Genomic DNA, 22,557 nt, shown 5'->3' on the forward strand with positions numbered 1-22,557 from the left:
ATTTTTTAGTAGAGACGGGGTTTCACCGTGTTAGCCAGGATGGTCTCGATCTCCTGACCTAGTGATCCACCCGTCTTGGCCTCCCAAAGTGCTGGGATTAAAGGCTTGAGCCACCGCACCCGGCCCTCCTGTCATAATTTTCTAATAACTTTATTTTATTTATTTATTTTTTGAGACAAAGTCTTACTGTATCTCCCAGGCTAAAGTGCAGTGGCACAATCTCGGCTTACCACATCCTCAACCTCCTGGGATCAAGTATTCCTTCCATTTGAGCCACTTGAGTAGCTGGGACTATAGGTGCATGCCACCACACCTGGCAAATTTTTAAATTTTTTGTAGTCGGGACTACAGGTGCATGCCACCACCATGCCTGGCTAATTAAAAAAAAATTTTTTGTACAGGTGGGATCTCACTCTCATTATGTTGTCCAGACTATAATAACTTTCCTATTGGAGTATAATACAGAAATGACCAAATCATAAGTGTACTGTTTAGAGAATTATAGTTAGCCTGGGCAACATAGCAAAATGCTGTCTCTACAAAAATACAAAAATTAGGCCAGGTGCGGTAGCTCAAGCCTGTAATCCCAGCACTTTGGGAGGCCGAGACGGGTGGATCATGAGGTCAGGAGATTGAGACCATCCTGGCTAGCACGGTGAAACCCTGTCTCTACTAAAACTACAAAAAATTAACCGGGCATGGTGGTGGGTGCCTGTAGTCCCAGCTGCTTGGGAGGCTGAGGCAGGAGAATGGTGTAAACCCAGGAGGCGGAGCTTGCAATGAGCCAAGATTGCACCACTGCACTCCAGCCTGGGTGACAGAGCAGAGCAAGACTCCGTCTCAAAAAAAAATATGCGTATGTGTATATATATATTATTAGTCAATTAGTCTAGAGTGGTGGTTTGCATCTGTCACCCCAGCTACTCAGGAGGCTGAGGTGGGAGGACTGCTTGATCCCAGGGAGTTTGAGGCTGCAGTGATCTATAATCACATCACTGTACTCCAGTCTGGGCAACAGAGCAATATTTGTCTCTAAAAATTAAAAAAAAAACAAATTATAGTTGTTTATGTGTTAATTTTGGGTTTTTGACCAGCCATGAATATTCCCAGATATACTATTTTCCCAGTCATTATTTCACAATTGTCTACCAAGTTAAAATGAAGAATTTTGTCAGGTACTCTGCAAAGGAGGGATGGGCAGAGGGAATATTTCACAAACTTGGGCCAGGGGCCTGAAACATCTCTGGCCTAAGGAAGAGAAGCCTATAAGGATCTTTAATACTTTACCCTTTAACACTCTGGGTAGGTGCTGGTGGATGTGCCCTGTACCACAGACCGCCACTCCCTTCATGAGGAGGAGAACAACATCTTTAAGCGATCAAGGAAGAAGGAGCGACAGATATTGCCTGTGCTGCAAATGCAGCTACTTGCGTGAGTGACAGATTTTTAAACTCAGGACTTTGTGCCAGAGTGCTCTGGGAGTCTGGTCACCTGGGAGACTGGGGGACTGGAAACTCTTACCAAGACCATAACCCACACAGGAATCTTATGGCTGGAGATCTGCCTAGAGGAGGCAGAAATCATGGGATCATCTCTGGAACATGAAAACCCTATCTGAATTAGCTGGATGTGGCGATGCACACCTGTAGTCCCAGCTACTCAGGGGGCTGAGGGAGGAGAATCACTTGAACCTAGGAGGTGGAGGCTGCAGTGAGCTGAGATTGCACCACTGCACTCCAGCCTGGGTAACAGAGCAAGACTCTGTCTCAAAACACAAAAACAAAAACAACCCTATCTAGTAGGACATATATACTAGAGTGGGCTGCACAGATTCACTCATGCTATTTCATCCTCAGTACCAGTGAGTAGCATATGTTTGAAAAATAACTACTAGGGGCCGGGCGCGGTGGCTCAAGCCTATAATCCCAGCACTTTGGGAGGTCGAGGCGGGCGGATCACGAGGTCAGGAGATCAAGACCATCCTGGCTAACACGGTGAAACCCCGTCTCTACTAAAAAATACAAAAAACTAGCCGGGTGAGGTGGTGGGCGCCTGTAGTCCCAGCTACTCAGGAGGCTGAGGCAGGAGAATGGCATGAACCCGGGAGGCGGACTTGCAGTGAGCTGAGATCCGGCCACTGCACTCCAGCCTGGGCGACAGAGTGAGACTCCGTCTCAAAAAAAAAAAAAAACAAAACTATTAGGGTAAGGGCTCATTCCATAGCCAGCATAGCAATTTGGTCCATAAACAGAGATCAGGGGGTCCTTGTAAGGAGACTTCCTAGTGAAGAGCTCATGGAGTAAGGTTGGGTTGCTATCTGCCTTGAGAATGGCTTTTCAGGCAGTGTCATTGTGGAAGGGACTTGAGAGGCTGTCTAACCAGCTACCCATCCTGTGGTAGCCTTCCCTTATCCATGTTTGCAGTTCCTTATGTTGCTCTTCTACTGCTGGGAAGCTCACTAGTCACTGCTTCTGTCTCTTTCTGATTTCAGGGCTGGACTCCTTGCCACCAAACCAGGAGGCCACGTTGTCTATTCCACCTGCTCACTCTCACACTTACAGAACGAGTATGTGGTGCAAGGTGCCATTGAGCTCCTGGCCAATCAATACAGTATCCAGGTGCAGGTGGAAGATCTGACTCACTTCCGAAGGCTTTTCATGGACACATTTTGTTTCTTCTCATCCTGCCAGGTTGGAGAACTGGTAATACCAAACCTCATGGCCAATTTTGGCCCTATGTACTTCTGCAAAATGCGTAGGCTGACATAGCATCGCCCAATCCCTGAAGCAAGAAGACAAAGGATATACTCTGTTAGAGGCACCAGAAACTGGAAACTGGGACCAGTGGCAGAGATGCACTGAGTCCTGTCTCCATCCTCTTCGTGTCTTTCTGCAGTTTTTGGCAATAAGAAGTAGAAGATTTTCTGTCCTGTTGTCCAATTGTGGAGCATCAGCAGGTTTCTAACTCAGTCATTACCCCATGCCCCATATCCAGGCCTGCACCAAAGTTCACTGCCCTCTTAGGGGCTTAGAAGGAGAAGCCAGTGAGCAGGCTCACACTAAGTTGTAAACATAGGAAGAAGCATTTGGCCGATAAAGTTGTTGAAGCTCTATAGACCTGGGGCTGCAGTTGGGGACTTCATGTTGGTGCACATGCCATTAGTTCCATTTGTACCAGCCAGTTACTGAGTCCCTGTCACCCTTGAAGTGAGTTCCACCTGATCAGTCTTGAGCAGACAGCAGGCTCAATTAAGCCCGCCTGGGTTTTCCATATGGCCCGTGATCTAATTTAAGGAACAAGTAACTAAAAATATTAAGCCAATGCAAAATAATCTGCTTACCTACTCACATTGGAAAAGCCCTCTGAGCTGAATAATTCTGGCCATTCCTGCTGTCAACAATACTGCTGCCCAAATGTGGCTTAGGAGGCTGCTTCTGCTACAAAACCATTATACTCTTGTGCGTGCCTTGTTCTTTGTTCATTCTTTTAGCAAGTATTCCCAGACCTCGTGTATGACAGGTAGCTAGGGAGCTCTTGGAGATGTAGCAGTTGGGATTGTGGGAGATTACTGGGCTTCCTCATCCTTTGGAATGGTAACTCTCCTTTTGCTTTCTGAACACCTAGGAATCTCCTGATGTTTCGTTTTGTTGTATTCCAGACTTTTTGTTGTTCCTAGTCTGCAGCTGAACTCTGGTGCCTTTTCTTGGCCCACCCCCTAATCCCTAACTCTTCCCTCAGCATTACAGGGCTTCACTGCACACACTGTGTTCAGGGCAAGATTTCATCATTTACTGACTGCATACTGGATATGTTGTTTTTGTAACTTTTGCCAAAAGAAAGTAACGTTTAGTGGCAGGGATATAAAAAATTGCTCAGGGTCACTTGCAGATATTTTCTTTTTAAACATTTTTTTTTTTTTCCTGGAAAACTGGTCCTGTGCAGAAAAGGGTATGTAACTTTAGAATACCTGAAGGCTTCTTGGCTCTTCCACTTTCCTTATTCCTCCTCTTCCTGCCACTCTTTTTGTCCCTTCTGCCTTTCTTGCTCATCATTATTTGGGTATTAGAGGTGTCAGTTGAGGAGGGACTTTAACTGAGGTTAAGCCTTCTTTTGGGATTTGCATTGTAATTGAGGACCCTGGAAGATCTCTGAGACTCAAAATCAGGTGAAGCTAGAAGATGGAGCTTCAAGGAGCATGGCTAGTGCTGTGAGTAGGACCCTAACCAGCCTCCGTGTGTGGCATATGGTCCCTGCATGCTGTTCACTCTGTATAGTACTTAGTATTTGCTGAGGCTAAGAGGCCTCAGGTGCCTGGGCTTCTGCCCTTGGAATCCTGGATATCCAGCCTGGTGCTAATTGAATGCTAAGCAGTGGTAATTCAAAATGAGAGGGTCCCCTGCCTCTAGAGTCTTAATCTAATTGGGGACAGACAGACCTAGATAAGAAAAGCAGAGAACTACTTTGGAAAACAGTTTATCTGCTGTAATTGAACATTCAGCTACCCTATAACCCAGTTAATCCAATACTGGGGATAAATCCTAGAGAAACTCATACATGTACACCAGGAGACGTGTACAAGAATATTCACAGCAGCCCTATTCACAAAAACAAAAGCCTAGAAATAACCCAGATTCCCATGAGCAAGAGAGTGGACAAGTAAACTAGAATATTCACATAATAGAATATATTATACAATTGTCAAATGAACTATAATGATACTTAATCATATGGATGAATCTGAGCAATAAAATAATTAAGTGAAGAAAGTTTAATCCCAGAAGAGTAAATGTAGCATGATGCCCTTTCTGAATGAAAGGTTTTTTTCTTTTCTGTGGAGTTATTCTTTACATACAATATAGTTCCTACATTTTAAACATATTGTTTAATAAATGTTGATAATTGTATATAATAGTATAGTCACCATCACCATCAAGATGTAGAAAATAGGCTAGGCACAATGGTTCATGCCTGTAATCTCAACACTTTGGAAGGCCAAGGTGGGAAGATCACTTGAGCCCAGGAATTCTAGATCAGCTTGGACAATATAGCGAGACCTGGTCTCTACCAAAAAGAAAAAAAAAAGTAGGCTGGGCACAGTGGCTCACACCTGTAATCCCAGCACTTTGGGAGACTGAGGCAGGTGGATCACGAGGTCAGAAGATCAAGACTATCCTGGCTAACATGGTGAAACCCCGTCTCTACTAAAAAATACAAAAAATTAGCTGGGTGTGGTGGTGGGCGCCTGTAGTCCCAGCTTCTTGGGAGGCTGAGGCAGGAGAATGGTGTGAACCCGGGAACCAGAGCTTGCAGTGAGCAGAGATTGTGCCACAGCACTCCAGCCTGGGGGACAGAGCAAGACTGTCTCAAAAAAAAGGTAGCTGGGTGTGCTGGCGTGTGTGTGGTCCCAGCTACTTAGGAGGCTGAGGCAGGAGGATCACTTGAGCACAGGAGTTTGAGGAGTTTGTATTTGTAAAAAGACAAAGAGAGTGAGACTCCGTCTTGTGCCCCTGCACTCCAGCCAAGGTGACAGAGTGAGACTCTGTCTGAAAAAAAAAAAAAAAAGAGAAGGGCATTGGTATTTATAATGTGCTGTTTAAAGTCTGAAGCTCGGCCAGGTGCTGTGGCTCACGCCTGTAATCCCAACACTTTGGAAGGCTGAGGCAGGTGGATCACCTGAGGTCAGGAGGAGTTCAAGACTAGTCTGGCCAACATGGTGAAACCCTATCTCTACAAAAATACAAGCAGGCGTGATGGCAGGTGCTTGTAATCTCAGCTGCCCGGTAGGCTGGGGTGGGAGAATTGCTTGAACCTGGGAGGCGGAGGTTTCAGTGAGCCAAGATAGCGCCATTGCACTCCAGCCTGAACTACAGAGAGAGACTCCATTTCAAAAATAATAATAATAAAGTCTGAAGCTCCACTGATTACTCCTTTTATTGATTATTTGCAGCTGGTCTAACCAGTTACATATGTCTGGCTTAATTACATGGCCAGAGCAACATAAAAGCCCTGCTGAGAACTTCTGATTTGAGCTCTTCCAAAACCAGGATAGATTCCTCACATAGATCATGATAATTCAATCCAAAGGCACTTTGCAGTGCAGTCCACATATGCATAAGGACCATGGGCAGCTTGTATTTGGGAAGTTCTGAGATTCCTGATGTTTACCTACCCAGTCTTTCTCTTGCTGCCCTGTGTCCTTTGCCTTTAAATAAAAATCTTGGCCGGGCGCGGTGGCTCAAGCCTGTAATCCCAGCACTTTGGGAGGCCGAGACGGGCGGATCACGAGGTCAGGAGATCGAGACCATCCTGGAAAATACAAAAAACTAGCCAGGCGAGGTGGCGGGCGCCTGTAGTCCCAGCTGCTCGGGAGGCTGAGGCAGGAGAATGGCCTGAACCCGGGAGGCGGAGGTTGCAGTGAGCTGAGATCCGGCCACTGCACTCCAGCCTGGGCGACAGAGCGAGACGCTGTCTCAAAAAAATAAAAAAATAAAAAAAAATAAAAATAAATAAATAAATAAAAATCTTATGTGATTATGCTCTGTGAAGCCTGGATAATCCTTTCAAATATTTGGTCTTGGAAAATTTTTGCATATATGCATGGAATCATACAATATGTAGTCTTTGGTGTTTGATTTCTTTGACTTAGTATAATGTTTTTGAGATTCACTTTGTTGTAAGTATTAATGTTTTGTTCCTTTTTGTTGCTGAATTGTATTCCATGGTGCAGACATACCACCATTTTGTGTATCTCTTCACCAGTTGATGGACATTTGAGTTGCTTCCAGTTTTGGGCTATTATTAATAATGCTGCTAAGACCTTTTGGGCATATAATTTTGTGAGTACATGTTTTCTTTTCTTTTTTTAATTTTTTGATATGGAGTCTCACTCTCTTGCCCAGGCTGGAGTGCAATGGTGCAATCTCAGCTCACTACAACCCCTGCCTCCCAGGTTCAAGCGATTCTTCCCCTGCAGCTTCCTGAGTAGCTGGGATTACAGGCACCTGCCACCATGCCTGGCTAATTTTTTTGTATTTTTAGTAGAAATGGGGTTTTGCCATGTTGGCCAGGCTGGTCTCGAACTCCTGACCTCAGATGATCCACCTGCCTTGGCCTCCCAGAGTGCTAGGATTACAGGTGTGAACCACCATGCCCAGCCCATGTTTTCTTCTAGTAAATACTTAGGGGAAGAATTGCTAGGTCATATGGTAAATGTATGTTTAACTTTATAAGGTATATCATACTGTTTTCCAAAGTGGATCTACCATTTTGCATTGCTATCAGCAATGTATGAGAGGTCCAGTTGCTCCACATCTTTGCTAACACTTAGGATTATCAACCCTTACACTTTATTCTACTGGGCCAGGTGGGGTGGCTCATGTCTGTAATCCCAGTACTTTGGGAGGCCGAGGTGGGCGGATCACTTAAGGTCAGGAGTTCAAGCCCAGCCTGGCCAACATGGTGAAACCCCGTCTGTACTAAAAATGCAAAAATTAGCCAGATGTGGTGGCACATGCCTGTGATTCCAGCTACTTGGGAGACTAAGGCACAAGAATTGCTTGCACCTAGGAGGTAGAGGTTGCAGTGAGCCGGGATTGCACCACTGTACTCCAGCCTGGGCAACAGAGGGAGACTCTGTCTCAAAAATAAATAATAAGTAATTATTATTATCCACATTCTAGTGGATGTGTCTTAATACCTCATTGTGGTCCTAATTTGCATTTCTCTAATGACTAGTAGTGCTATAAAATTAAATACAACTAAGAATTTAAAAACATGTAAAAAGAACATGTGTGCAGTAAAACCATGTAAGAAAGAGAATGGTTATCACTATGGGGGAAAGAATGGTTCTCACTATGGGATTCAGTATAATGGTTCTTACAGATAGGGGGATAGGATGGGGCTGGAGGGAACATAAAGTTAGATTATTGTTAAGGCTCTCGCTTTTATATTTGGTGCTTATTGCATTATTAAAAGCTAAGTTAATAAAAAGTTATGTATAAAAATATGTTATTCATGACAAAGTGATAAAAGTATGTTACAAACAAAGATTATGATTAATTCAATTTTGTACACCTGAGGTCTCCCTAAAAAAAGAGAAGGGATTGGCTGGGCATGGTGGCTCATGCCTGTAATCCCAGTACTTTGGGAGGCCAAGGCAGGTGGATCAACTGAGGTCAGGAGTTCGAGACCAGGCTGACCAACATGGCAAAACCCCTTCTCTACTAAAAATACAAACCAAAAAAAAAAAAAAAAAGCGAGCGAGAGAGAGAGAAGCAGGTAGAGAATCAAGCCCACAGAGAATAATAATGCAAAATATGGCTTAATGTAGGAGGGATCATATTGAGAGACCTGGAAGCGTAGCAGTATTGCCTCAGTCTTGTTCATGAGCTCCTCTTTCCTTGTGACTTGCAACAGTTCAACCATAGCAGAGGGTCGGGTATTGGGACAGCTATGGGTCAATATAGATTGATAGCTTGGAGCTATGGTTTTCACGTTTTAGGAGTCACAGATCTTTTTGAGAGACTGGTAAAAGCTTTGGCCGTTCTCAGAAAAACAAAGACAAAAAACACCATAGCATTTTACAAAAGATTTCAGGGGCTTGGGTACTTCCTAAGGCCCATCTGTAAACCCCAAGTTAAGAACCTTTGGATTAGGCCGGGCGCGGTGGCTCAAGCCTGTAATCCCAGCACTTTGGGAGGCCGAGACGGGTGGATCACGAGGTCAGGAGATCGAGACCATCCTGGCTAACACGGTGAAACCCCGTCTCTACTAAAAAATACAAAAAACTAGCCGGGCGAGGTGGCAGGCGCATGTAGTCCCAGCTACTCGGGAGGCTGAGGCAGGAGAATGGCGTGAACCCGGGAGGCGGAGCTTACAGTGAACTGAGATGTGGCCACTGCACTCCAGCCTGGGCCACAGAGCGAGACTCCGTCTCAAGAAAAAAAAGAACCTTTGGATTAGAAGATCTCAAATTTGAGGGTCTTTAGTGAAGGCAAGGGGGTCAAGCAGAGACCCCCAGTAACAAATCACCACTCTCACCCCTGCCAATCTGCCCTTCTTCCCATCTGCATTCTTCATCTTCAAACTTAACACCACCCTTTGCCCTGCTGCCCATGCCAGAAACTGCAGCCATCCTTGATGCCGTGACAGTAATCACTACTGTATATCGAATGTACCTGAGCTAGGCCCATGTGAAAAAAGCATTGTTTTATTTACATCATTGTTTCCTACTTTCACAGAAACCCTAGGATATGCTCTTTTTTGTTGTTGCCTATTTATTATAAAACTTTGAAAGAGTTATTTGTTAATTTGAACATTTTCATCCATTTTGTGGCTTTTCTTTGCACTATTTTTATGGTGTGTTTTTATTGCAGGGCAGGCAAGCCTCAAAACTGGGGCTTAGCCTGGGAGAAAGCCAGGGAAGAATTCAAGGGCAAGCTAGTGGTGTTAGACAGCAATCTTTTATTGAACAGTACTGCTCCTTGCAGAGTAAGGCTAACTTATAGGCAGCAAATCCAGAGTCAGCTGATACACTCTTTTTAGTCCCATTTTATAGAGAAGGAAACAAGCTTAGATTGCTTAAGTAACTCAAAAAGTTACAATCTGAAATTTCTTTTTCCTTTTTTTTAACACAGGATCTGGCTCTCACCAGGGTGGAGTGCCGTGGCATGATCTTGGTTCACTGCAACCTCCGCCTCCCAGGCTCAAGTGATCCTCCTGCCTCAGCCTCCTGAGTAGCTGGGACTACAGGCACGTGCCACCGCGCCTGGCTGAGTTTTGTATTTTTAGTAGAGATGGGGTTTCGCCATGTTGCCCAGGCTGGTCTTGAATTCTTGAGCTCAAGTGATCTGCCTGCCTTGGCCTCCTAAAGTGCTAGGATTACAGGCATGAGCCACTGCGCCCAGCCGCAATCTGAAATTTCTTTCTTGAAATGTTGCTTATATTTCTCCCCTTCCTAGCATTCCTGCCTTAGGTAGGGCCTTATCAATTCTCACTGATCAATGGCAGTAGCCTCAAAACTCATTTCTATTACTCTAATCAGCCCTAAATTTTTCGATTCTTCCCCATCCTCTCATGCCACCCCTTATCTATTGTGTGATTGTCGATCACAATAATTCCTCCCATTCTGTCCCAGTACAATGTGACTTTGCTATTTCTATCAGTAAGAGATGGAGTCTGTTTCCCCACCTCTTGAATCTGGGCCAGTCTTATGATTTGTTTTGACCAATAAAGTCTGGTGGAAGGGATGCTGTGCAACTTCTGCGAAGCCTTGCAACTTCCATGCTCATTTTGGAGCTCTGCTGCTGCTCTGTGAAGAAGCCTGGACCAACCTGCTGGAGACATGTGCTGGAAGCTCTCTTAGACCTCCCAAGCTCAGTTAAACAGTTAGGTGACCCAAACAGCATGAGTGACCCCAGCCAAGACCAACCTAAATCGCTGACCCCCAGAATTGTGAACAAATAAAGTAGTGGTTGTTTTAAGCCAGTAAGTTTTGGAAATGGTTAAGTCAATTTAAATAAAATTTTAACGTATGTCATTTGTGTTAATAAGTAACACAAATCTGAGTGTCATTCATCTGCTTATAATTCTGTGTTCTTTAGGCTGGGCATGGTGGCTTATGCCTGTAATCCCAGCACTTTTGGAGGCCAAGGCCAGCAGGGTCACTTGAGGCCAGAAGTTTGAGACCAGCCTGAGCAACATAGCGAGAACCCGTTTTCATAGAAAGATCCTTTGTTCTCTCTGCGTTGCCAACAGGATCAAGTCCAGACTCTTGCCCTGATCCCTGGTTGTTGATGCTGTTTCATCTGTGTCTCTGTCATGCCCTACTGCTCCCCTTTCACACAAATTCTTTGTCTATGCATGCATAACATACACCAATGCTTCTGTGTCAAGACAAATTGTCTCCTCTATCTAAATGCCTTTTCCCTTGTGCTTTCTTGCTAGCTCAGATTTCCACCCCTCTGGAAGCTTTCTCTAATCCTTCTAACGCTGAGTTGATCCTCTTCTGTGCTCCCCAACCCTCTCTATAATACAATGAATATAGCACTTTCCATGGCCACTTTTTCTTCTTTACCCATCCCCAAACTAGGAATTGTTAGGGACAGTAAGCTGGTATTTATTTTTGCATCCCTAACCCCCAAGTACCAACATGCTTAGTAACTATTTGGTAGTTAATATACATTTGAGTACCTCCTATGTGCTAAGCTTAATTGTAGATACTAGAGTGAGTGGTGAACAGAGCAGAAAAAAGTCCTTGTTCTCATGGGATGTACAATCTAGTGGGCAAGATAGACAAGTAATTACAAGTAAATTATAAGCAATTACAATTAGTTATAAATAAATTATGAGGGAGCCAAGTACTGAGAGAAGTGTAATGTGCATATACCTGAGGGACCTATCCTTGCCTGGAGGAAGAGATGTTTAAACAGAGCTGAAGATAAAGAGGAGTTAAATCAGTGAGGCAGAGGAGGATGTTGGGAGTGCTTTAGCAGAGGGAACAGTTTGTGTGAATGTGAAGTCGGGAAAGAGGATATTCTAGATTCTGAAAGAGGTCCAGTATCCTGCAGTGTAGGGAGAGAGGAATGGTTGTGAAACACAAGGCTGAGAAGCAGGCAGAAGCTAACTACAACAGGGCCTTCTGGGCCACTTGAAGGAATAGGTATTCTATCCTGAGTAACTGGAAGCCACTGTGGGAGTTTTAAGCTGGAAAATGATCTGATCAGATTTCATGGGCCCCCCAGTGGGAATATGATTATCAGAATTTACTGAATGAGGAAGTTAAATAGCTGGCTCTACAGAAATTGCTTCTGAAAGTTGGTCCTGTCCTTAAGCTTACTCAACCTTATCTCTCTGAGTAAATGGGAACTCTTGAGCTCCAACCCGTTTAGACCATATTTTGAGGTGACACTTTAGGAGGTGTACTGGCTGAAGAGGGTGACCAGGAAGGAGAGGAAACTGAAAGTCTCATTCTGGGGAGAACTGGGGGAATTGGGAGTATTTCGCCAGGAGAAAGACAGACTTAAAGAAGAGAGATGCTGTCTCCAGCTAGGACTGTTCTGAGGCAGGAGAAGCAGATGTGTTTTGAGTATCCCCAGGGGCAGAGCTGGGACCAGTAGAAGGAAGTTGTAGTGAGCCAGATTGTAGGTTAGCATGTGAAACCTTTCAACGAGTGTTTTCTGAATTATGGCTCACAACCATGATTCATTAGCGGTCATGAAGTCAATTTGTGGGTATGGTAAGCCTTAGGACTTCTCACAAATACCTAGTTACTTCTTCTCTTGGACACGTGGTAGGCTTGCCTTCCCCACTCCCTCTGCAGGTAGGCATAGTCACGTGACTTGCTTTAGCCAATGAAATGTGCACAGAGGTGGTGTCTCTTTTTTTTTCAGATTCATTTCACTTTTGTTATGAACAAACACAATCTCAGATCAGTATAACTAGCTTCAGAGTTGATGTTAATAGAAATTATTCCAAAATTATTCTTAAGTCACAAATAACTACTATGCCACATAAAAAGGGAAAAATCCCACCTAATCAAAGAAAAGGTATCCTATGTATGTTTCCATGGGAATGAGTTTAAGCATTCTCAAATTTTTTCTGGCCAGTTATCCACCACTTCGCCAATGGATTCATTCAGTCTCTTGGAGAAACGTGTAGACTAATGATAGCATCTGGGACACATAGACAGATCAACTTCATGGTGGACATTGTTACTATAAAAAATACTCAGGTCTTGAGAATTCCTGTGCTGAAGGATCCCAAAATGCTTTATAAAAAGCATTAGTCATGCCTCAAAACTGCCCTTTGAGGTAGGTCAGTATTATTATCCCCATTTTAACAGAAGAAAATTGAGGCATATTAGAGTTAAGTGACTTGTCCAGGGTCACATAGTAAGTCAATGGCATAGTGGTAGGAGAGGCTCTGTCCTTAACCACCAGCATAACATTGCCACCTTGATTTTTTTTTTTTTTTTTGAGACAAAATTTTCTTCTGTTACCCAGGCTGGAGTGCAGTGGTCCGATCTTGGCACACTGCCTCCCAGGTTCAAGCAATTATCCTGCCTCAGCATTTCGAGTAACTGGGATTACAGTCACCTGCCACCACGCCTGGCTAATTTTTTTTTTTTTTTTTTTTGAGACAGAGTCTTGCTCTGTCACCCAGGCTGGAGTGCTGTGGTGCAGTCTCGGCTCACTGCAAGCTCTGGTTCCCAGGTTCACACCATTCTCCTGCCTCAGCCTCCCAAGAAGCTGGGACCACAGGCACCCACCACCACGCCCAGCATGCAGTGTTCACTGCATGTTCATGGTGCAAGAAATAAGGTGGTGTAGGACCCAGTGCTTGCTCTGAGGAGAGTCCAGACAGACACAGGAACAGATGATTCAATACTGTATGATAAATCCTTGCACCAGGGAACACAGGCAGCTTTGAGAGCATAGAGAAGTGGCCCTGATCCAGATGAGGGAATTCTGGGAAGTATTCCCAGAGAAAAGCATACTTCTGCTGAGACAGGAAGGTCAAGTAAACCAAGACACAATGATGAAATAGCTGCAAGGCAAAAAATGAAAAAGAAAAAATATCAACTATAATCTTTTTTTTGAGACAGAGTTTCACTCTTGTTGTCCAGGCTGGGGTGCAGTGGCGTAATCTCAGCTCACTGCAACCTCCACTTCCCGGGTTCAAGAAATTCTTGAACCCGGGTTCAAGAAATTCTTGTGCCTCAGCCTCCTGAGTAGCTGGGATTACAGGAACGTGAAACCACGCCCGGCTAATTTTTGTATTTTTAGATGAGATGGGTTTTCACCATGTTGGCCAGGCTGATCTCAAACTCCTGACCTGAAGTGATCCACCCGCCTTGGCCTCCCAAAGTATTGAGATTACAGGTGTGAGCCACCACACCCAACTAGAGCTCTTTAAATAATAATAGACTTACCTTAGGATTTGATTTGCATACAACCTACCAAGAATATATTCTCTGTGAAATATGACATAAATGTGTGATAATGACCTAAGATTGCTTCTCAAGATGAGAGATGTGCTTTTCTGCACGTCTGGTTTTCAAAAACTGGTTTGCCACCCACGAGATGTTTTCTGCCACACCAACTTGGATAGAAGAGCTTATGGCAGACAAGCTGACTCAACACTCAGACTGATGTCACCAGATCAAAGTGAAAAATATATGTCGCTCTCATGATCCAAATAAAAATGTTTTCCTAATAAAATTGCCATTGCTGTGAATCAGTTTTAGTCACATTTTTATTTTATTTAATGATATAGTCCTTGCTACATGTCAGGCACTGTTCTAAGCACTTCCCTAACATTAAGGCATTTAATTCCCATGGCAACCGATGGGGTAGTACAACATCCCCATTTTATAGATGAGGAAATTCAGGTACCGAATGGTAAAGAAACTAACCACACAGTTTCAAATACATTATAGGAGGGAGACAGAATGTATTTCATGTGTATCCCAAGAAGGCATGGGTGAAAACAGGTTAAGGAAAACAGATTGAAGGTGAGGTATGGCTGGTGGGTTTCCAAGTTAATGATCGGGAACCTTTAATAATGATTCCATAGTCTAGTTGTAGGTGTCCATGTTACAGAGGCAGCAGGGTTTTTTAAAAATTTTTTTATTTTTAAAAATAGAGACAGGGTCTCCCGATGTTGCCCAGACTGGTCTCAAACTCCTGGGCTCAGTGGATCCTCCTGCCTCGACCTCCCAAAGTGCTAGGATTACAGGTGTGAGCCACCATGCCTGGCCATAGCAAAGATATTTTTTTTTTTTTTGAGATGGAGTTTCTCTCTGTTCAGGCCGGAATTCAGTGGTGCAATCTTGGCTCACCACAGTCTGCCTCCCTGGTTCAAGGGATCCTCCTGCCTCAACCTCCTGAGTAGCTGGGACTATAGGTGTGTGTCACCACACCCAGCTAATTTTTGCATTTTTAGTAGAGACGGGGTTACATCATGTTGAACAGGCTGGTCTTGAACTCCAGACCTCAAGTGATCTTCCCGCCTTGACCTCCCAAAATGTTGAGATTACAGGCATGAACCACTGCGCCTGGCCAAGGGATTTTGAGTCTTGAAGATCCAGGTTTGATTCATAGTTGGGCCTTCCACTGACTGTGTAGCACTGAGCAAGTGACTGGTTGTCTGTAAGGCCTCGGTTACTTATCTGGGCAATGAAGATCAGGAGGTGTATCAGTTAACTATTGCTTTGTAATGAACCAACCCTCAAAGTGGTGGTTTAAACAACCATTTATTATTCTCTGAGTCTATGGTTTGGCGGGTGTTTCTGCTGACCTAAGTTGGCTTGGCAAGACTCACTCATGTATCTGCAGTCAGGTGGCTCTGCTCATCTTGGCTGTCTCACCGTGTAAGGGCCTGACCAAGGGCAAACGGGCTAAGCAGGCTTTTCTCCACATGATTTCTAGTCCTCCAGCAGGATAGCTTGGGCTTTTTCTCATGGCAGTGGCAGGGTTCCAGGAGAGAGAGACAAAATAGTTCTCTTACAGCCTGGGCTAAGAAGTAGCACAAAATTCCTTCCACTACTTTCCATTAGTTAAAGTAAATCACAAAGATTTGCATGGGTAGGGAAATAGACTCTACTCCTGGAGAGAGGAGTTGCAAAATCACTTTGCAGAAAGCACAGATACAAGGGGTCCTGGATTATTGGGGTCATTTATGTAATCAACTTAGCATAGGAGACAAACTCTCCCCAAACTCAGAGGAGGGTTTAGGGGTTGGTAGGGGGCCAAGATATCTGCATTCAAAGTCCTGACAATGCTTTGTAAATTGTCAGCACCCCAGGCAGTGCTTCTGAGTGTGGAATCCTCCCTCCTATGTGGGGCTGTGAGTTCCTGCCTTAGTCCAGTCATGTGGCAATATCAAAATACTTGAGAAGGGCCAGGTGCAGTGGCTCACACCTGTAATCCCAGCACTTTTGGAGGCCGAGGTGGGCAGATCACGAGGTCAAGAGATCTAGACCATCCTGGCCAACGTGGTGAAACCCTGTCTCTACTAAAAATACGAAAATTAGCTGGGTGTGGTGGCGTGCGCCCATAGTCCCAGCTACTTGGGAGGCTGAGGCAGGAGAATTGCTTGAACTCAGGAGGCAGAGGTTGCAGTGAGCTGAGATTGCACCACTGCACTCCAGCCTGGGCAACCAAGTGAGACTTTGTCTCAAAAATAAACAAAAAACAAACAAACATACAAACAAAAACAACTTGAGAATGGGTAATTTATAAAGAGTAGAACATTTATTTCTTACAGTTCTAGAGGCTGGGAGGTCTAAGGTCAAGGCACTGGCAGATTTGGTGTCTGGGGACAGCTTGCTTGTTGCTTTATAGATGGTGCCTTATGGTTGAGTCGACCCATGGCAGAACAGAAGGGGAAAGGGGCTGTGAACAGCTACCTCATACCTCTTTTATATGGTCTTTAATCCTATTCATGAGGCCAGGGACCGTTTGACCTAATCACCTCCCTCAAAAGCTCCACCTTCTAATACCATTACCTTGGTGATCAGGTTTCAGTATGAATTTTGAGGGACACATACACTCAAATCATAGCAGTTCCTTAGAGCAGGACTGCATCCTCCCCTTTAGTAGGCCCCTGGGAAAGGCTCACAGAAGAGAAAGGAAATGGAGAAGCAGAGCATTTGCTGCTCCCACCCCTGGAACAAAGACAGACTTCACACCCCCTGGAATCTGAGAAGCTCCCTTCCCTTCTTCTCTCCCTTGGACAGCCCTGCCCCCACCTCAGAGGGTGCCAGGGAAGGTATTACTTGTCTTCCCACTCAACAGCTGAAGACATATAAGAATAACTTACCGTCACCAGGTGACTGCGGATGCTGGCAGGGAAACTTACCAGGGTCTGCTAGAGGGGCTGTGGGCAGGAGTAACTCTTCCATGAATGACCTGACGGCAGGTTATGGCTCACAGAATGATGTGGTGTTACCTTCTGGAAAACACAGGTGGAACCCTGGAAACCCGCGCCCATTGGATCTTTGAATCCACCTGCTCTTCTAGTCCATGACCTCAGCTTCCAGCTTGCCTCTCCCAACCCTCCTCCATACTGCCTTCCCAAAATACTGGTTGGATTGCATACATCTCTGCTTAAAATAAAGTGAGCTAGTATTTACTGAACACTTACAGTGCTGTTCCAAGCTCTTTGCTTGGATTAACTTGCTTAGTGTTCACAGCAATTCTGTGAGATAATCACCAGTGTTATCCTCATTTTACAGATAAGGAAACTGAGGAACAAGAGGTTAAAGTGGCTTACTCCAGGTTACACAGTAAGTGGCAGAGTTAGGATTTGAACTCAGGCAGTCTGGTTCCTGAGCGTGCGATTCTCAAGCCACAAAACCCTTCTCTGTAGGTCTCTATTTTTCTAATAAGTAATAACACCAACAATAATAATAATGATCAACATGCATGGATTTTTTACCATACATATGCTAGGCCCTGTTCTGGCTGTGTTACATGTATTAACTCATTTGATTTTTATAATAGTACTAGAGTATTTGCTGTGTGTGGGGGGGTACTATTATTACCATTATTTGACAGGTAAGGAAATGGGGACACAGAGAGTCACACAACAAGAATGGGTTACTAGCCAGCCCTACTCTAGAGCCAAGCTCTAAAACACTTGCTCTAAAGCATATGCCATCTTGCTTCCCCCAAAGACTGTCCCCAACACAGTCCAAGGGCCCAGAATCCAGGGCCCTCTGGGTTATGCAGCATGATCTCTGCATTTCCACCAAAGCCTGTCTTGGTCTATGCACATCTTTTTTCTTCCCACTCAGGCCAGATTTTCAGTCTAGTGTTTGTTGAAATTTCCCTAGTGCACAGCATATAGTAGCAGGGGTCAGTGGATGTCAGTTGAATTAAACCACTGGATGGCAGAAGGGTCTCTGGATCCTCTCTCACAGGAACAAAGTGGCCACTCACTGTGACTTGAACATTAGAATCAGTCCAGGACTTGTTGCACTGGCCTCCAAACCCACTCCTAACCCCTAGACCCTTTTTGTAAATTAAATCATATTTAACATGCCCCCAGGGAGCTTTCTGCTTAGAGAAGCCATCATTTCAGCAAACACAAGTGAATGCTTTGTAACTGGAGTCCCGAAAGTAGCAAATCTTGGCCCTACTCACAACACGTTACAAACTTGGTAATTAAGCCTCAGGAATGGCCAGTGTTTCCCTAGGACTATATATTATTTTCCCTTTGAGAAGGAGAGAGGGTCTGGAAAAATGCTTCTCGTTTTGCAAAAGGAAGAACTGAGTTACCCAAAGTCATCCAACCAATGAAGGGTGAGTTGAGGGCTAGAATCCCATTCTTTTACTCAGGAAATGGGGTGAGGTGACCTCATAAGAACCACTTCGGATTGCTCTTTCTATCATCAGCACCTGTCAGCTCTCTTTTTCTAGGGAAACTGAGGTCTAGGGACTTGAAACTTATAAAGGATCATCAGTGCTGAGTAGGAACAGAGGCCCTCCATCCTCACTGAAGACAGAAACACAAGGATTTGGGACCTTGCTTAACATACTCAGGAGCCTGACTCAAGGCCCTCAGGCTGGGATTCTTCCAGTAACAACCAAGTCTTTCCATAGGTGGGCCTTTCACTGCATTCATAATCCTTTATGGAGGGCCTACTACGTGCCAGGCAGTGTTGCTAACAATCCTGAAAGGTAGGCATCATAACCAGCCCCCTTAGACAAGTAAAGGCATAGATTCAGAGAGGTAAAAACAACCAGGATCCAGGACTGCAGCCCCTCGCCATGTTTCAGGAGACAGTGTTTCCTGGCGCAAAGCACTTACCTGTGCCCCAAAATACTTTAAGTAAAAAAGTCGGGACAAATAGGGCCACTATGCAATGAAAAAAGCTATATGTCAACCCAAAGACACACACTCTCTAAACTTTTACAACTCATTTCCAGGGGCAGTAATGATGGTGCTGATGGATGGGGAAGAGCTCTGGCTTCCGGTTTCCCAGTGGAATCCCCATCCACTCAGTCACCTGTGTGACCCACAAAAGTTACTTTATTTTTATTTTTTAAATACTTAATTTATAAACGTCAGTTCTATGGGACACAAGTTATTTAATGCCATTTGTCTTCAGTTACCTCATCAGTAATATGAGCATAAAAATGCTTTTTTTTTTTTTTGAGACACAGTCTCACTCTGTTGCCCAGGCTGGAGTGCAGTGGTGTGATCTCAGCTCACTGCAACCTCCACCTCCCAGGTTTAAGTGATTCTCCTGCCTCAGCCTCCCAAGTAGCTGGGATTACAGGCACAAGCCACCACGCCCAGCTAATTTTTGTATTTTTTGTAGAGACGGGGTTTCACCATGTTGGTCAGGCTGATCTTGAACTCCTGACCTCAGGTGATCCGCCTGTCTTGGCCTCCAAAAGTACTAGAATTACCAGGTGTGAGCCACTGTGCTCGGCCAAAAATGCTTTTCTTATAAAGTTTTTGGGAGAACAACTGAGATAAAGCACGTAAAGTACTGTGAGAGAGGCCAGGACAGCAGTAGGGAGGCTGTGTGTGTGTCTGTGTCTGTGTAATTCATTCCCCTTTGAAGGGGGCCAGGTCCCCAGACTCCCCCCTGGTCTGGCATTCCTTCTGCTTCTTGGATGTAAAATTCAGAAGTGCCCAGGACTTTTGCTTCTTGGAGGTAAAATCCAGAAGTGCCCGACTGGGACAGGGTGACCCTGGGGAGGCCAGTCTGCAGGAAGTGGCTGAGCCAAAGGACAAATAATAGGTGGATTGGGCTGTGATGAAGAGCCCAGGGCAAGAGACCCGGGGTCCCGGGTTTGGGAAAAAGGAGGGGCAGGGGGTGGATACCCCAGAGACTCTTCTTGTGTCTGTCCTGGGCTGATACACCAGAAGCCCTGTGCTGGGGAGAGGCGGGCGCCCTGTGGTGCATGACCAGCCTCCTGGTTCTCCAGGAAAGATGCTGCTACAGGGTTTCTGGAGGTTAAAGAGGTCCGTGAACCCAATCTGTCGCTGCTCCCAGTCTTGTTGACTGGTGTTATAAATAAAGTTCTGGTGCCACAAAATAAATAGCACTTGCATATAAAATTTTCTTTTTTTTTCTTCTCAGCAAGGCAATTTACTTCAGGTCAGGAGTACTGAATACCCGTTGTGTCTTTTTCCCTCAATTACCAGGAGGAACCATCTATCGTCATGTCCTGAAGGGAGTTCCTGGTAGGTCTGGTCAGACCTTGTATGGTAATTAATTAAGATTTAGATCCCCTGTTAGGAAACCTGCTGGGTTAAGAGAATTTTCAGTGGTTAATGTTAAATCATTTTTTTTTTCTAACAGAATAGCCTCATACTTGAAGGTTCTAGAGTCAGTAAGCTACCTTTTTTTTTTTTTTCCTTTTGACTTAGGATAGTTCTGACCTGATGAGGTGTGCTCACAGTGAGGTTTCCTCTAAAAGTTATTTTTCTACTTTCTTCTGTTGGCAAAGCAGTTGCTGCTACAGATTGAATGCATTTGGGCCATCTGCAGATTACTGGGTTAAGGAGTTTTGATTAGGGAGGTTATGGGTTGTCAGTGGCCTCAGTGTTTTTGGGCTACACCCTTGTTTACACTGACAACAAGGTGGTATTGGAGTGTTATAGGGTCATGGAGAAGACCTTCAATTATCAATTATATGTTTTAAATTTACCCTGGCTTTTAAAGGAATAGTGTACACTGTTTTCTCTTTACTACTTCTATCTCTCTCTTTCTCTCTCTCTCTCTTTGACTCTCTGTCTCTCTCTTTCTCTCTCTTACTCCGTCTCTCTCTCTCTGCCTCTCTTTCTCTCTCTTTGACTCTCTCTTTCTCTCTCTTTGACTCTCTCTTTCTCTCTCTTTGACTCTCTCTTTCTCTTCAACCTCCTCTCCCAGTTTCTCTTTCCCCTCTGCTGGTCTTTCCCTGCCTCTGCCAGCTGCTTATGCTGTTGTTCTCCCCTCTCCTTCCCCTTCCCCTAGGGAAGGGACCATCAGGAGTGGAGCTACTTTTTCTTCCCCTGAGAAGAAAGGAAAGGGGAGTTCTGAATATTTTTCTTACTACTGGAGGTTTGTGTGAGGTTTGACCCCTGAAATTTGTGGAAGGCTCAACCCCTCAAACCAGGGGGGTGTCTTGCCTTGCCTGCCCCAGAAGGCTGAACCCCTCATATCAGAGGGTGTCTTGCCTTGCTGCCCTGGAAAGCTCAACCCCTCAAACCAGGGGATGTCTTGCCTTGCTGCCCTGGAAGGTTGACCAAAAGAGGTCAACTACTTCTATCTCTCTTACTACTATCCCTTCCCCCCTCTGAAGGTCCCTTGCATACTTCCCACTCATGTTGTCCTCTCTGGCTGCTCCCCCAAGGGAGAATTAGGCCCCTCTTAGCACTGGCATTCTGGTGTAAATCCCGTGGCAGGATCCTTCCTAAGCCATATGGGGTAGCTACAGAACAGTGGAGAGGACCCACTCACTCCATCCAGCAGTAGGACTTGTCACCATCCACATGGACGACACTGCAAGTAGGGTTGTTGGTGATCATTCATGCACACACATATTTAGCCTTCCAGAATTTGACCACCAAGGAAGTACTTTACCAGTTCCTGTGGCTTCTCCTTCCTTGGTCTGTGCACAGAGTCATCGCGGCAATGTGTGAGGATCCTTTACCCTAGGTTGCCTGCTGGTTTGTTTCCGAGTTGCTGAGAGCTCACTGAGTGAGTCCTGATTTTTCACCCCTGAGGCTGTCACAAGAGGGTGAGGCATGCCTTCACATGAGAGAGAACCAGAGACTGCCCCCAGAGGGGAATGTAATCACGGGCAAGCCCCCAAATTGTTATAAATAAAGTTTCAGTGCCACAGATGGAATAGCACTCGAATATAACATTTTCTTTTTTTTTTCTCCTCTGCAAGGCAATTTACTTCTATAGAAGGGTGCGCTCTCACAGATGGAGCAATGGTGAGCACACACCTGGACAAGGGCAGGGAAGGGGGGTTCTTATGCCTGACCCACGTGACTGCTGCTGCTGTGTCCTTCCCCTGTTGGCTAGGGTTAGATCTATAGGCTAAACTAATTCCGATTGGTTAATTTAGAGTGACAGGGTGAGTGGTTTGGCGGGAAAAATGGTTACAGCAGAGCAGGAAATCAGAATGAGTCAGGGTGGAGAATGAGTCAGGGAGGAGCAGGTAATCGAAAAACGTTGCTTTATGAGGAAGTTAAGTTTAAAAGTAGAAGACAGGCCGGGTGCGGTGGCTCATGCCTGTAATCCCAGCACTTTGGGAGGCCGAGGCGGGGGGGGATCACGAGGTCAGGAGATCCAGACCATCCTGGCTAACACAGTGAAACCCGTCTCTACTAAAAATACAAAAATTAGCCAGGCATGGTGGCCGGCGCCTGTAGTCCCAGCTACTTGGAAGGCTGAGGCAGGAGAATGGCGTGAACCCGGGAGGCGGAGCTTGCAGTGAGCTGAGATCTTGCCAGTCTGAGGCAGGCAGACCACCTGAGGTCAGGAGTTTGAGACCAGCCTGGCCAACATAGCAAAACCCTATCACTACAAAAAATACAAAAATACAC

General features: G+C 45.1%; 1 protein-coding gene across 1 annotated transcript in view; it reads left to right on the forward strand.

Annotated features, from left to right (window-relative positions):
* Positions 1-22,557, forward strand: part of FAAH (fatty acid amide hydrolase) — a 63,248-nt gene that overhangs the window by 20,136 nt on the left and 20,555 nt on the right. The window contains exons 3-4 of the mRNA XM_011946744.1: positions 1,307-1,431; positions 2,492-2,618. Coding sequence (XP_011802134.1) covers positions 1,418-1,431; positions 2,492-2,618 — 141 coding nt within the window. The 5' untranslated portion in view covers positions 1,307-1,417. The remainder of the gene's footprint in view (positions 1-1,306; positions 1,432-2,491; positions 2,619-22,557) is intronic.

The sequence above is a fragment of the Colobus angolensis genome, unplaced genomic scaffold, assembly GCF_000951035.1.
Source record: "Colobus angolensis palliatus isolate OR3802 unplaced genomic scaffold, Cang.pa_1.0 Scaffold106, whole genome shotgun sequence".
NCBI classification, from domain to species: domain Eukaryota; kingdom Metazoa; phylum Chordata; class Mammalia; order Primates; family Cercopithecidae; genus Colobus; species Colobus angolensis.